Genomic DNA, 15,729 nt, shown 5'->3' with positions numbered 1-15,729 from the left:
TTTTTAGTAGAGACGGGGTTTCACCATGTTGACCAGGATGGTCTCGATCTCTTGACCTCGTGATCCACCCGCCTCGGCCTCCCAAAGTGCTGGGATTATAGGCTTGAGCCACCGTGCCCGGCCAACACAGAGAGATTAAGCGTCCTATTCAGGGACACACAGCAGGAACATAGCAGTTGCAGAGAGGACCTGGGGGAGGACACACGAGGCTGTCCGTCCCCAGCCTGGTCTATATCAGAGGTTGCTGGGGTTGGTGCTTAGGTCAGATAAGGATGGAGTGGGGAGAAGATGGGTCGTGGCCACCATTTCCCTTTTGGGGGCCAGTCCAGCCTTCAGGCCACCAGGCCACTCAGGCTGAGCTAAGACCCAAGGCCACTTCCCCTCACTGGGGTCAGTTGTGTCTGGCTAGGCCCGCCAGCTCTCCCTGCTCTCACCGCTTGCTTCCTCTTCTGCCCTTCCCCTCTTCCCTCATCCAGCAGAGTGGCCCTCTTCTCTTACCATTCTCTCCCTCTCTATCCCGCCCCGGGCACTAGAGGCCCCCAGACACTCCGTGCTCCAGCCAACCGTAAATATCATACGCTGCTTGTATTGAAGGGAGAGAGGGTTTTGCTCAAGTGAATATGGTATACGAGGACAGTCAAGAATTTTGGCATGTGAAAGATTGGGGTCAAGGCCTGGCTTGACAGTTGACTGACTATGTGACCCTGGGGAGGTCACTTCACTTCTCCAAGCCTCAGTTTCCCTATCTTGCAAATGGATTCAGACGAGCATGGTAGCTCATGCCTGTAATCCCAGCACTATGGGAGGCTGAGGCAGGTAGATCACTTGAGGTCAGGAGTTCAAGACCAGCCTGGCCAACATGGCAAAACCCTATCTCCACTAAAAATACAAATATTAGCCGGGCATAGTGGTGGGTGTCAGTAGTCTTAGCCACCTGGGAGGCTGAGGCAGGAGAATCCTTTAAACCTGGGAGGTGGAGGTTGCAGTGAGCCAAGATCATGCCACTGTACTCTAGCCTGGGCGACAGAGCTAGACTCCATCTCAACAGCAACACCACCACCAACGACAACAACCACCAATAACCAAAGGGATTTCATAATGACCCCCTATGTGGGGTCTCTGAGAGGAGTACATGAGCAAACAAAGATAAAAGAGGCCCCAAGATGCTGGCATCTGTGATCCTGAGAGCATTGAAGACATCGGTGTTAGACAGAAAGCATGATCAATACATACTTGTTGAATGAATGAATGAATGAATGAATGAAATACCATTGGGATGTGACTGCCCCCCTACCCGATCTCCCAGGTATCTGTCTCATGCTGTGGCCCCCAAGTCTCCATGGGTCAAGTCAAAACTGTTTGTAAGTGCCTTCCTTGGGGGTGGGGATGCAATGAAGAGGTTGTGGTCACATTTGACCACAAGCTGAATATGACTCAACCTGCTGGGGCTCTTGTGAAAGGCAGTTAGGGGCTTGACGTGGTTGGGGTAGGAAGGACGGGTAGCTTCTTCCTTCAGCTCTTCAGAGAGGTCTCCGTACACCAAGGCAGAAGGCAGAACTGGGGCAGGCGGGGCAACTTTCCCAGTTTCACAGGAGGGAGGGGCGGTTTGTGGTCAAGGCGATGGTGCCTCTGGGGTTGGAGGATGCTTGCCATGTAGTGAACTCACTTCCTGGGCCTCTACTGTGCATGGAGGTAGGTGAAGACCAAGCTTGGGTGGATCAGGTCTAGAACCTGCCTTTGTGGGGGCTCTGTTCCCCAAGTGGTGTCTGAGTTGCTCAAGAAGGAGACCATGGCTGGAGGGTACTATGGAGAGGTGGGAGGGCTTCCTGTAGGAGGCAGGTCTTGCAACATGGACTTCCCAGGCAGCATCCGTGGTGGCTGCAGGAGGCATCAGCCAGAAAGGCCTTGGGTGTGTGGTGGACACCAGGATTCTAGTCTGTTTGGAATGCAGAGTCATGGTGTTGGAGGGATGGAGAACCCAGGGCACGTGGGGTCTGCACATAGCCCTGGTGGTTTCTCATCTCTTAGGAGGAGAAGTGGTTGTGGTCAAGGTGCCTGTTTTTTTTGTGGACAGGGTCTTCTTCTATTGCTCAGGCTGGTATGCAGTGGTCCGATATCACTGCAGCCTCAATCTCAAGGCGATCCTCCTGCCTCAGCCTCCTGAGTAGCTGGGACCACAGATGTGCACCACCACACATGGCTAATTATTATTATTTTTTTTTGAGATGGAGTTTCACTCTGTCGCCCAGGCTGGAGTGCAGCAGCGTGACCTCGGCTCATGTAACCTCTGTCTCCTGCATTCAAGTGATTCTCCTGCCGCAGCCTCCCAAGTAGCTGAGATTACAGGTGCATGTCTGGCTAATTTTTGTATTTTTAGCAGAGACTGGGTTTCACCATGTTGGCCAGGCTGGTCTCAAACTCCTGATCTGAGGTGATTCACCTGCCTCGGCCTCCCAAAGTGCTGGGATTACAGGTGTGAGCCACTACATCCAGCCATATTTGCTTGTTTGTTTTTGAAATGGAGTCTTGCTCTTATTGCCCAGGCTGGAGTGCAGTGACTTGATCTTGGCTAACTACAACCTCTGCCTCCCGGGTTCAAGTGATTCTCCTGCCTCAGCCTCCCAAAAAGCTGAGATTACAGGTGCCTGCCACCACACCCAGCTAGTTTTTGTATTTTTAGTAAAGACGGTGTTTCATCATGTTGGTCAGGCTGGTCTCAAACTCCTGACCTCTGGTGATCCACCCATCTTGGCCTCCCAAAGGGCTGGGATGATGGGCATGAGCCCCTGCACCTGGCCACATTTTTTTTTTTTTTTTTTTTTTTTTTTTTTTTTTTTTTTTTTTTTTTTTTTTTTTTTTTTTTTTTTGGTATAGACAAAGTCTCACTATGTTGCTCAGGCTGGTCTCAAATTCCTCGGCTCCTGATCCTCCTGCCTTGGCCTCCATAGCGCTGGAATTACAGGTGTAAGCCGCCATGACCGGCCAAGGTGGCTATTAATAGTGTGGCCTTGGGGGGTCACCAAGTCAAGGTCTTCGTCCATGTTAGGTTGTTCGGGCAGCTCGCCTAACCTCTCTGCCTCAGTTTCCTCATTTGGAAAATGGGAGCATCGAGGGCTGCGGACCTCACGGGGCTGTTCTGCAGATTACATGAAGCAAAGGCTGTCCAGTGTCAACGATGGCCTTCCTCACCATCCCCATCAACAGTGGCCTTAAGCCGGCCAGGAGGAAGGGCTGGAGGAGGGAGCTTTTGCAATTCACCCCATGTGCTCCAGGCTGTCTGCTTCTGGGCGTAATGAACAAGAGCTCTAGATAGAAGACAGCAACCAAACAGCCACTTCCTTCCTCACCGGTCCTGTGAGCTGTGGCTGCCGGGAGGACAGCGAAGCTGCTGGAGCCAGCTCTCAGCTCCTAGACCCTGCCCTGCTGCCTGGGGGTGGCCCTGGAGTCTTGCCCCCAGCTCACTGGGGCTGTAGGACCACATTCTGGGTCCCTGCACTGTGCAAACAATATTCTCACCTCCAGGCCGGGCCTGTAATCCCAGCACTTTGGGAGGCTGAGGCAGGCGGATCACGAGGCCAGGAGTTTGACACCAGCCTGGCTAAGATGGTGGAACACCGTCACTACTAAAAATACAAAAATTAGTTGGTTGCGGTGGCGGGTGCTTGTAATCCCAGCTACTCTGGAGGCTGAGGCAGGAGAATCGCTTGAACCCGGGAAGCGGAGGTTGCAGTGAGCTGAGATCCTGTCACTGCCCTCCAGCCTGGGCAACAGAGCAAGAATCCATCTCAAAAAAAAAAAAAAAATTCTCACCTCCAAAGGCTTCTGGGCTTGCCCCGTCCCTTGGGAGAATAGTGCAGAGGCGGGTGCTGGACTCTGTTTTTTTTTTGCCTATCCAGAGGCCACCATCCAATATGTGAGGACTCTCGTCTTTCTGGAGCTGGGCTCTGTCTCATTGCTAGAGATTGCTGAGAGTCGGTGGCTACCGCCTCAAACATCTACACACAGAAGCTGCAGCTGGGGCATCCTGGTCTCGCCCCTCCTGCTTTGTGGGGAAGATCCTTTGGGATGGGGTCCCCAGCCCCCAAGACAGAAACCTGCCTGTCTCCAATTCATTGCTACATTCACTTCTTTACATCCAATCAATGACAGGCATTTTTTCTTACCCCCCTGAGACAGGGTCTCGCTGTATTGCCCAGGCTGGAACGTAGTGGTGCGATTTTTGGCACACTGCAACCTCTGCTTCCTGGGTTCAAGCGATTCAGCTGCCTCAGCCTCCTGAGTAGCTGGGACTACAGGTGTATGTCACAACACCCGGCTAATTTTTGTATTTTTAGTAGAGATGGGGTTTTACCATGTTTGCCAGGCTGGTCTCAAACTCATGACCTCAGGTAATTCACCTGCCTCGGCCTCCCAAAGTGCTGGGATTACAGGCATGAATCACTGTGCCCATGCCCAATTAGAGGCCTTACTGATTCTTCCTCCTAAATTCCTTTTAAGTCTCAGCCTTTCCTTATGGCCACTGATTCTGGACCAAGCAGCCACATCACTGGTCTCCCTGCTTTGTGACTGTATCTTATTTATTTGCTTAGAGACAGAGTCTGGCTCCGTTGTTCAGGCTGGAGTGCAGTCGTGCCATCACAGCTCACTGCAGCTTGGAATTGTTGGGCTCAAGCGATCCTCCTGCCTCAGTTTCCCAAGTAGCTGGGACTATAGGTCCATGCTACCACGTCTGGCTGATTTTTAAATGCTTTGTAGAGATAGGATCTTGCTATGTCTTTCAGGCTGATTTTGAACTCCTGGTCTCAAGTGATCCTCCTATCTCCATCTTCCAAACTGCTGGAATTGCAGGCATGAGCCATTCATTGTTCCTGACTCTGTGACTATACCCCAGAAACAACTGCTATTACCCTCACATCACCACCATCACCACCAAAGGCAACCAGCGGCTGTCTCCTCTCTCTCCCCTACCCTCCTCAAAGTCAAACAGAAACTGCTAATTACCTAATGGCACCGTGACTAGCCAATATCAGACAGAGACCATGACCAGTTCCACCATCAGCCTTCTTACAATCATCCACGATCAACACCACCACCACAAACCCATGATACCCAACCACCATCAATAATACTAGTCATCAGCCAGGTGCAGTGGCTCATACCTGTAATCCTAGCACTTTGGGAGGCCAAGGCAGGTGGATCACTTGAGCTTAGGAGCTGAGACCAGCCAGGCCAACGTCTCTCCTAAAAGCACAAAAATTAGCTGGGCGTGGTGGCAGGTGCTCGTAATCCCAGCTACTCAGGAGGCTGAGGCATGAGAATTGTTTGAATCCAGTGAGCCAAGATCGCACCATTGCACTCCAGCCTGGGTGACAGAGCAAAACTCCACCTCAAAAACAAAACAAACAAAACAAAGAAACAATACTGTCATCAACAACCACACATAACCAACTACCATTAGCAACCCCAGAAAGCAGCAATCATCAATCCTTTTTTTTTTTTTTAAAAAAAAAAGATGGGGTTTCACCATGTTGATCAGGCTGGTCTTGAACTCCCAACCTCAGGTGATCCGCCCGCCTTGGCCTCCAAAGTGCTTGGATTACAGGCATGAGCCACTGCGCCCGGCCAGCAATCATCAATCCTAACCTGTTCAAACCCAATGTTGAACAAGCACCGCCATTACTGGTCATCATCTTACCAGAAACCAACAATAAATAAACCCTTCTACCAATATCCCAGTCTCCAAATAACAGCAACCACCGACGGCCATCATTCCACCAGTCACCAAGCATCTCTAACATTTCCAGCTGAAAACAATCCACCACCAATGAACATTCAACACCAACCACCACCACCGGCCCACCCTCAAGAGCCAGGCGGTAAGAAACAGCCACAAACACCAGCACGACTGATGACACAACAACCCAACCATGACCTCTCACAGCAATTGGGGCTCACTCCTTCCCAGTTACCAGGATCGTCACCTCCATCCATTCCCATTGCTAAATCCAGAAACGAATGGTCATTCCAGCTAATGGCAGCTACTGTGGATCAACTGTCAGTAAAGCAATGGTCCCCAACATTTTTGGCACTAGAGACTGGTTTAATGGAAGACAATTTTTCCATGAATAGTGGAGGGGAGCATTAGATTTTTTTGTCTTTTCTTTCCTTCTTTTTTTTTGAGATGGAGTCTCACACTGTTGCCCAGGCTGGAGTGCAATGGCGCGATCTCGGCTCACTGCAACCTCCACCTCCCAGGTTCAAGGAATTCTCCTTCCTCAGCCTCCCAAGTAGCTAGGACTACAGGTGCCTGCCACCACACTTGGCTAATTGTTTTGTATGTTTAGTAAAGATAGGGTTTTGCCATGTTGGCCAGGCTGATCTTGAACTCCTGATCTCAGGTGATCCACCTGCCTTGGCCTCCCAAAGTGCTGGGATTACAGGCATGAGCCACAGTGCCTGGCCTAGATTTTCTTTTCTTTCTGCTTTTTTTTTTTATTTTTGAGATGGAGTCTCGCTCTGTGGCCCATGCTGGAGTGTAGTGGAGCAATCTCAGCTCACTGCAACCTCCGCCTCCTGGTTTCAAGCGATTCTCCTCTCTCAGCCTCCTGGGTAGCTGGGGTTATAGGCACACACCACCATGACTGGCTGACTTTTGTATTTTTAGTAGAGATGGGGTTTTGCCACGTTGGCCAGGCTGGCCTCCAACTTCTGACCTCAGGTGATCCACCAGCCTTGGCCTCCCAAAGTGCTGGGATTACAGGTGTGAGCCATCGTGCCTGGCTAAGGGCATTAGACTTTCATAAGGAGCACGCAGCCTGGATCCCTCATGTGCACAGTTCACAATAGGGTTTGCGATCCGCGATCCTATGAGAATCTGAGAGGAGGTGGAGCTCAGGCTTGCTCACTCTCCGCTCATCTCCTGCTCTGTGGCCCGATTCCTAAAATACCATGGACCGATACCAGTCCAGGACCCCGGGGTTGGAGACTCCTGCTGTAAAGGACTTTACAAATATTGTTCCATTGTATCCTCCAGCGATCTTCCTGGCATTCACCACTCGTCCACTTTTTCTCTCCTGTCATCCTCTGCGATACGGTTGGCCCCTCCCAGACCTTGTCTGCCAAGCGGACTGTTGACTAAGCATTTCACAGGGCTTCCTTGGGGAGGGGTTGCTTTTCTTTCAAGTAGCAAATCACTTCCTGTGTTCTTTTGATCAAAGCCCTGCCCATTCGAGCACCTGAGCGCCTCCCTGGCTCGCTTCTCATGTTGGAAGAATTCCCGTCCCAATCTCCGAGCTCCAGCTGATGGTTTGGGTGTGAATCCTGGGATGCCCAATTTCTCATCGGCTTTCTCTCTCTCTCTCTCTCCCTCCCTCCCTCTCCTTTCTTCCTTCCTTCCTTCCTTTCTTTCTCTCTCTCTCTCTCTTTCCTTTCCTTTCCTTTCTTTTCTTTTCTTTTCTTTTCTTTTCTTTTCTTTTCTTTTCTTTTCTTTTCTTTTCTTTTCTTTCTTTCTTTTCTTTCTTTCTTTCTTTCTTTTTTTTTTTCTTTTTTTCTTTTTTTCTTTCTTTCTTTTTTTCTTCTTTTTTTTTTTTCTTTTTTTTTTTTTTTTGTGGTATAGTCTTACTTTGTCTACTAGTCTTGGGTACAGTGGTACGATCTCAGCTCACTGCACCCTTCGCCTCCTGGGTTCAAGCTATTCTCTGGCCTCAGCTTCCCAAGTAGCTGGGATTACAGGAGTGTGTCACCATGCCCGACTAATTTGTTTTGTATTTTTTAGTAGAGATGGGGTTTCACCATGTTGGCCAGGCTGGTCTCTAACTCCTGACCTCAAGTGATCCACCCACCTCAGCCTCCTAAAGTGTTGGGATTACAGGTGTGAGCCCCTGTGCCCAGCCCTCACTGGCTTTCCGAAAGGTGGAGATGTTGTCTCTCAGACGAACCCAACCTCTGCCTCTGGCCCTACATCCCTGACTCCACCCTGGTAAGCTGTACCTGCCAAGAATCCTGCAATGGTTGCTGACCCAGCCACACGCTCTCATCCTCACTGAGAGAATGACAAGAAATGAAAGCTGAAGTGGTCTGCACAGCAGAGAGCTGTGGGGTGGGGTTTGTAGCCAGCCCTGGCCACCTCTTGCTTTGTGTCTTACGGTGCTGTGACGCTGCTAGATAGAGACTGATGATCACAACAGTCTTCTCACTCTTACCACCATCAACAGACCTCAAACTGGACAGGCAGCAGCACCTCTGGCTGCCATCCTTGTCTTGGGATAAGGGATGGTCACCAAGGGTAGTATGGACGTATTCAGCCTCTCCTGCCTTTGCTGCAGCTAGACCACCTATCACCTGCACAGCGAGGATGTCACTCCACCCCACCACCCATTAGACACAGCTTCCCATCTCAGTCGAGGACTCTGTGGCAGAACCCACAGCCCCTGAGGATGTTCCCGCTGAAAGACCCCTGAAGAACAACTTCCCCATCTAGACGGACTTCCAAATATGACATCTGTGGGAACCGAGGCCACGAGTGGGGAAGTGACTGGCCCAAGACTAGGCAGGGAGACCAGGTACCGAGCTGGGCTGGGAAAGGAGTCCCTTAATTTGCAAGCAAAGGAGGAAAGGTCCTTGTCCCTGCAGACTCTGTGATTCTCCCTGGGCCACCATCTGTCTTCCAGCTCCTGCTCTGCTCCTTGGATCTCTGCCTAGCACCCTGGCATCCCTACCACCTTCAGATGGGAGCTTGCTTCCTGGTAGGGGATGCCGGGGGCACCTGAGCCACACTGAGAGACCTTCCCCCACAAAGGTCCACCATGCCCCTCCCCTCACCCCAATTTCTGATGGTCATTTTCAGGACACCTGTACCTGGCTGGTGCCCCTCATCTTGGGCACTTTCAGAGCCCACCCTTGAAGGACTTACCATGGTGAGGGCGGGTGTCTGGGCTCCTGGAGGCACCTGAATGGGTCGTAATGGAGGTGCAGGTTCAAGGGGCTCTTGGGGGCGGCTTGGGCATGGCCCTGCTTCTGCCCCTTCACTGGACTCCCGGCTTCAGTTCCTCTTACACCAACCCCTTCTCACTTCCTTTGGCGGGAGGGGCTGAGGCCACCGGGGAGGGAAGCTGGGTGTGGAGGGGGCGGGGAACTGACTCTGCGGGGCTCTGAGCCTGAAGGGAGGGGTCAGAGCTTGATGGCAGCCACCGCTGGACCTCAGAGGCCCCTTCCCCAACTCCTCAGGGACAGGGCTGCAGCAGGAACACTCAGGTCAGCTGGCTAAAAGACTGACCACCTCTTTTCTGGGCAATTCAGGAAGGATTTGGGCTTTCCAAGTCTCTTTTTATTTTATTATTTATTTATTTTTTGAGATAGAGTCTCACTCTGTCGCCCAGGCTGGAGTGTAGTGGCACGATCTTGGCTCACTGCAACCTCTGCTTCCAGGTTCAAGCAATTCTCCTGCCTCACTCAGCCTCCCAAGTAACTGGGACTACAGGCGCATGCCACCATGACGGACTAATTTTTGTATTTTTATTTATTTTATTTGTTTATTTATTTATTTATTTATTTATTTATTTATTTAAAGATGGGGTTTCTCCATGATGGCCATGCTGGTCTTGAACTCCTGACCTCAGGTGATCCACCCACCTTGGCCTCCCAAAGTGCTAAGATTACAGGCGTGAGCCACTGCGCCCAGCCTAATTTTTGTATTTTTAGTAGAAATGGGGTTTCACAATATTGGCCAGGCTTGTCTTGAACTCCTGCCTTCATGATCTGCCCCCCTTGGCCTCCCAAGGTGCTGGGATTACAGGTATGAGCCACTGCACCTGGCCGCATGTCTTTTAAAACCAAGGATGGGGCCCATGAGCCACCTCTCCTGGAGAGGTGGCTCAACACCTGTAATGCCAGTACTTTGGGAGGGCAAGGTTGGATGATCGCTTGAGTCCAGGAGTTCGAGACCAGCCTGGGCAATATAGCAAGACCCCATCTCCCAGAGTGTTGGGATTACAGGCATGAGCCACCGTGTCCAGCCAATTTTTTTCTTTTTTGAGATAGAGTCTTGCTCTCTTAACCAGGCTAGAGTGCAGTGGCACAATCTTGGCACACTACAACCCCCACCTCCCGGGTTCAAGTGATTCTCCTGCCTCAGCCTCCTGAGTAGCTGGGATTACAGGCATCTGCCGCCATGCCCGGCTAATTTTTGTGTTTTTAGTATAGACCAAGTTTTGCCATGTTGGCCAGGCTGATCTTGAACTCCTGACTTCAGGTGATCCTACCCACTCGGCCTCCCAAAGTGCTGGGATTACAGGCATGAGCCACCACGCCCGGCCCAACTTCCCTCTTTAGATGACCCTCAGAAGCCACACGTGTCTGTGTGCAGGAGTGGAGGGTACCAGGAAGCAGGCACATCTGACTTCGGATGTCACATCTGGATTTAACAAACTCCAGCTTCCTGGATGACTTAGTCACTCCCTTTTCTCATTGTAAAATGGGAACGCGGGTCCCCCCAGCAGAGCCTGGCCCATGTAGGATCCATTATGTGTTAGCCCATGAGCTGGTCTTTGGGACACCAGCCGATCACCTGAGGCTCCTCTTGACGTTTGAGGAGATGGCAGTTCTTTTTTTTTTTTTTTTTNACTTTATATTTTTCATTAAAATTATATAATTTTCTTGATAAAAACTAGGTATACATCTTTTATGAGATTTGTTTCCACATATAAACAATGCTGTTGCTTTTTGTTTTTGTTTTGCTTTTTTTGAGATGGAGTTTCACTCTTGTTGCCCAGGCTGGAGTGCAATGGCATGATCTCGGCTCACAGCAACCTCCACCTCCCAGGTTCAAGCGATTCTCCTGCCTCAGCCTCCCAAGTAGCTGGGATTAAAGTTTTGTATTTTTTGTACAGATAAGGTTTCTCCATGTTGGCCAGGCTGGTCTCGAACTCCCAACCTCAGGTGATCTGCTGACCTCGGCCTCCCAAAGTGCAGGCATTACAGGTGTGAGCCACCCTGCCCAGCTGGAAATGTCAGTTCGAAGAGGTTACTTCCCCACACCACCCATCGAGGGGGTGACTGAGGCAGGACCCGACCCTGGGAGACCCTGGCAGGAACCCAGGTTCAGATCCATCTTTGGTCCAGGGCGATAAACCCGCATCCCCCTTAAAGACGTCAAGATGCAGCGCCCCTAGTGGTCACAGCTGGGAAGAAGCCTATCTCTCTTGTAATCTGCTGAGTGAGTTTGCTGAATGGACAGACTTGGTGCATGCAATTCGCAGCAATGTCTCCAGGCACTCAGAGTGAATATGAATGGGTAGGAGAACCTCACTTTGTTGGAGGCATCAGGGGAGGCTTCTAGGAAGAGGAAATTTTTGTGCTGACACCAATGAGAAAGCTGGAGTTAAAACAGGTAAAGAGTGGCAGGAGGGTGCACCTGGCTGGGCTAATAGCTCAAGCAAAGGCCCAGAGATGGGAATACTATAGAGCAATTGAAGAATTTCAGGGAGGCTGAGTGGCTAAAGCTTGCGGAGTGACGGGGAGTGTGATGACCAGGGTGACTTTAACAGAGCCTCCGTGGCCGGGTGCCGTGGCTTACGCCTGTAATTCCAGCACTTCGGGAGGCCGAAGAGGGTGGATCATGAGGTCAGACTGAGACCATCCTGGCCAACATGGTGAAACCCAGTCTCTACTAAAATACAAAAAAGCCAGGTGTGGTGGTGTCCATCTGTAATCCCAGCTACTTGGGAGGCTGAGGCAGGGGAATCGCTTGAACCCAGGAGGCGGTTGCAGTGAGCCAAGATCGTGCCACTGCACTCCAGTCTGGTGACAGACTGTGACTCTGTCGCAAAAAAAAAAAAAAAAAAAAAAAAAAAAAAGCCTCTGTGAGGGCCAGGCATGGTGGGTGACACCTGTAATCCCAGCACTTTGTGAGGCTGAGGCAGGAGGATGCCTTGAGCCTAGGAGTTGGAGACAAGCCTGGACGACATGATGAAACCGTGTATCTATAAACAATACAAAAATTAGCCAGGCGTGGTGGTGCCTGCCTGTAGTCCCAGCTATTCAGGAGGCGGAGGTGGGAGGATGGCTTGATCTCAGGAGGTCAAGGCTGCAGTGAGCTATGATAGGCATAGCTGGACGACAGGGACCTTGTCTCAAAAAAAAAAAAAAATCCCTTTTTGGCTTCTGGGTAGACCTGGGAGTGGGGTGGGTTGTCCCTTCCAGACCTGGGTGGAGGCTGCTGGATGCATTGACACACACTCACCGCAACTCGCAGAAATCTACACAAGACAGAACTTTATTGATGTAGAGCTTCCTGGCAGGAGTGTGTGGGCCCCAGGGCAGGGTCTGTAGCACCATGAGGGGGTAGCCTGGATGTCGGGGTGCCCCTGGGGCAGGCAGGGCAGAGGTTAGGGGTGGACCCTCCGCTGGTCAGGTGAGGGGGAGGGTGTCAGGGAGGTGGTGCTACCTCCGTCTCCCATAGCAGACACAGACTCCCCCCCACCTCGGAGTGGAGGGGTAGGGCAGTGCTGGCGGGCAGGGCACCGGCAGACCCCCTCCCCACCCTTACTCTTCACAGTACATATTCCGATCAAAGGAGGCGGGGAGTGTTGGGGACTCCCTAAGGGAGGGTGCAAAGGGTGCTGGGGTGAACAGCTCTCCCCTCCCCAGACCCACCCTGGAGGGGGTCTCACTATGTGAACCGGAAGGGGGGAGATGCTGAAGAGGGGCCCTGGGGGGCAGCCAGCCCCTCTCCATCCCCCAGCCAGGGGCCCTGCAGGGGTTCCCAATAAATAACTTCTGGTTCCATCTCACCCTTCCCTCCCAGCTCCCGCCCCACTGGGGGTCCCTCTGGCCCGCCCCGCTGCTGCAAGGTTAGCGGCGGGGACCCCCCCCAAGCTTTGGCTCTGAGTGCCTCGCGCCCCCTAGTGGCCCTGGCAGGTTTTGCAGCACATCTGGCGGAAGTAGGCTCGGCTGCAGAACTGAAATTTGAGCACCAGGGGGCAGTAGGCGACCTTGTTCACATCCTTGCACTCTGTGGGGCGAGAGAAGGGAGGAAAATCAGGTCTCGGCTGCCCTCCCGGCGGGGCTGCACACAGGACATGCAGCGCCTCGTGGGTAGTGACTTTGCCTTTCTGTGTCTTAGATTCTTTTTAAATTTACTTTTTTTTGGGTTACAAATAGTATCTTGCTATGTTGCCCAGGCTGATCTTGAACTCTTGAGCTCAAGTAATCCTCCGACCTCAGCCTCCTGAGTAGCTGGGACTACAGTTGTGAGCCACCACGCCTGGCTTCTGTGCCTCAGTTCCTCAACTATCAAAGGGGGCACCCATAGCACCCATGTCACTAGGCTGTTTTGAGGATTTAAGAGAGAGTGTGCGAGGTTGGGGGCCAAATCAGACACATTAGTAATGAAGAAAGGGCTCAGTACAGCGTCTCACACCTGTAATCCCAGCACTTTGGGAGGCCAAGGTAGGAGGACTGCTTGAGCCCAGGAGTTCGAGACCATCCTGGGCAACATAGTGAGACCCCTGCATCTACAAAAACTAATTAAAAGAAAAAATTAGGCTGGGCGTGGTGGCTCATGTCTATAATCCCAGCACTTTGGGAGGTCAAGGCAGGTGGATCACTTCAGGTCAGGAGTTCGAGACCAGCCTGGCCAACGTGGTAAAACCCCATCTCTACTAAAAATACAAAAATTAGCTGGTCATGTAATCCCAGCTACTTGGGAGGCTGAGGCAGGAGAATCTCCCAGTGAGCCGAGATCTCACCACTGCACTCCAGCCTGGGAGACAAAGTGAGATTCTGTCTCAAAAAAAAAAAAAAAAAAAGAAAAGAAAAGAAAGAAAAAAAGTTAGCGGGGCATTGTGGCATGTGCCTGTGGTGAAGCAGAGGCCGCAGTGAGCTATGATGGTGCCACTACACTCTAGCCTGGGTGATAGAGTGAGATCCTGTCTCACAAACAAACACACACCACTCAATAAAATAAAAGGAGAAAAATATTCCCTTTCCTTTCCAATGTTCCTCTTCATAGGGCCCAGGAAAAAAATGTCCATTTGGGGCTGTAATCCTCACTCGTTTTCCTTTTTAATAAGCTGAAGATCTTGAGCCCCAGCTAAGTGAGTCAGTCAGGGTATTTTCAGGGCATTGACGTATTTTGTGATCATGATGTCTGTTCATGACTCTGGATGGATATGGGTTTCCACTTAGCAGCCAGTGATTTATGGCAGGACCTGGGGCAAATTTAGAGCTACAGATGGATTTTTTCTTTTTTTGTCATCCAGGCTGGAGTGCAGTGGTAGCCATCTTGGCTCACTGCAACCTCTGCCTCTTGGGTTCAAGGGATTCTCCTGCCTCAGCCTCCCGAGTAGCTGGGATTATAGATGCCCACAACCACACCTGGCTATTTTTTGTATTTTCAGTAGAGATGGAGTTTTGCCACGTTGGCCCGGCTGGTCTTGAACTCCTGACCTCAGGTGATCTGCCCGCCTTGGCCTCCCAAAGTGTTGGGATAACAGGTGTGAACCACCATGTCCAGCCTAATTTTATTTTTTGTAGCTATGGGTATCTTACTATGTTGCCCAGACTGGTCTCCAACTCCTGGGCTCAGGCAATCTTTGCAGTTCACCCTCCCAAAGTGCTGGAATTAAAGGCGTGAGTCACCTTGCCCACTCGCCCTTGGGGGATCATTTTATTGCATCTCCCTTCTGGAGTACCCCTCAAGTGAATATATCATTTACATCCCTTGACAGATAAAGAAACAAAAAACACAGGTAGAGGATGAACCCAGGTAGTTTGGTTGCAGTCCCCAGAGTAAGCAATTAATTGTCTATCAAAAATAAATTTATGGGCCCGGTGTGGTAGATCACACCTGTAATCCCAGCACTTTGGGAGGCCTGGTCAGGCGTTTGAGACCAGCCTGGCCAATATGGAAAAACCTTGTCTCTACTAAAAATACAAAAATGAGCTCGTCATGGTGGCATTCGCCTGTCATTCCAGTTACTCGGGAGGCTGAGTTTGGAGACTCACTTGTACCCAGGAGATGGAGGTTGCAGTGAGCTGAGATTGCACCACTGCACTCCAGCCTAAGTGATACAGCAAGACTGTCTCAAAAAAAGAAAAAAAATATTACGGCGAGTCGCAGTGGCTCATGCCTGTAATCCTAGCACTTTGGGAGGCCGAGGCAGGTGTATTGCTCGAGGCCAGGAGTTCGAGGCCAGCCTGAGCAACATGGTGAAACCTCATCTCCATAAAAAAATACAAAAATTAACCAGGCACACTACTCTTGCCTGTAGTTCTTGGGGGGACCTAGGGGACTGACGGGAGATCGCATGAGCCTGGGAGGTGAAGGTTGCAGTGAGCTGAGATCGTGCTACTGCACTCCAAACTGGGTAACAAAGTGAGTCCAGCCTCAAAAATTAATTAATTAATTAATTAATCTAGACAGAAAAGAAATGTGTATGCTTAAATCAGTGGAGGTGATCAATTTTGTCCCTCAGGGGACATCAGGCAATGTCCAGAGACATTTTTAGTTGTCATAACTTGGGAGAGGGCTGCTACTGGCACCCAGTGGGTAGAAACCAGAGATGCTATTAAACACCTTACAGGCTGGCATGGTGGCTCACGTCTGTCATCCCAGCACTTTGGGGGACTGAGGTGGGAGGATCGCTTGAGCCCAGGAGTTGGAGACCAGCCTGAATAACAGCAAGACCCTATCTCTAAAGAAGCAAAAAGCCCACATGTGGTGGCTCATCC

General features: G+C 51.1%; 2 protein-coding genes across 3 annotated transcripts in view; both read right to left on the bottom strand.

The window, feature by feature from the left end:
* The window catches only part of MYO1F (myosin IF), a 54,471-nt gene extending 45,410 nt beyond the window's left edge, over positions 1-9,061 (bottom strand). The window contains exon 1 of the mRNA XM_037728387.1: positions 8,912-9,061. Coding sequence (XP_037584315.1) covers positions 8,912-8,914 — 3 coding nt within the window. The 5' untranslated portion in view covers positions 8,915-9,061. The remainder of the gene's footprint in view (positions 1-8,911) is intronic.
* Positions 9,062-12,244: 3,183 nt separating this feature from the next.
* ADAMTS10 (ADAM metallopeptidase with thrombospondin type 1 motif 10) overlaps positions 12,245-15,729 on the bottom strand; it is a 31,633-nt gene continuing 28,148 nt past the window's right edge. For both annotated transcript variants that reach the window (XM_017500075.2, XM_017500076.2), the window contains one exon: positions 12,245-13,009. In XM_017500075.2, the coding sequence (XP_017355564.1) occupies positions 12,900-13,009 (110 nt within the window). In that variant the 3' untranslated portion in view covers positions 12,245-12,899. The remainder of the gene's footprint in view (positions 13,010-15,729) is intronic.

This window comes from Cebus imitator, unplaced genomic scaffold (genome assembly GCF_001604975.1).
Source record: "Cebus imitator isolate Cc_AM_T3 unplaced genomic scaffold, Cebus_imitator-1.0 Scaffold263, whole genome shotgun sequence".
Taxonomy (NCBI): Eukaryota; Metazoa; Chordata; class Mammalia; order Primates; family Cebidae; genus Cebus; species Cebus imitator.
This window is presented reverse-complemented; position numbering and strand designations above follow the sequence as displayed.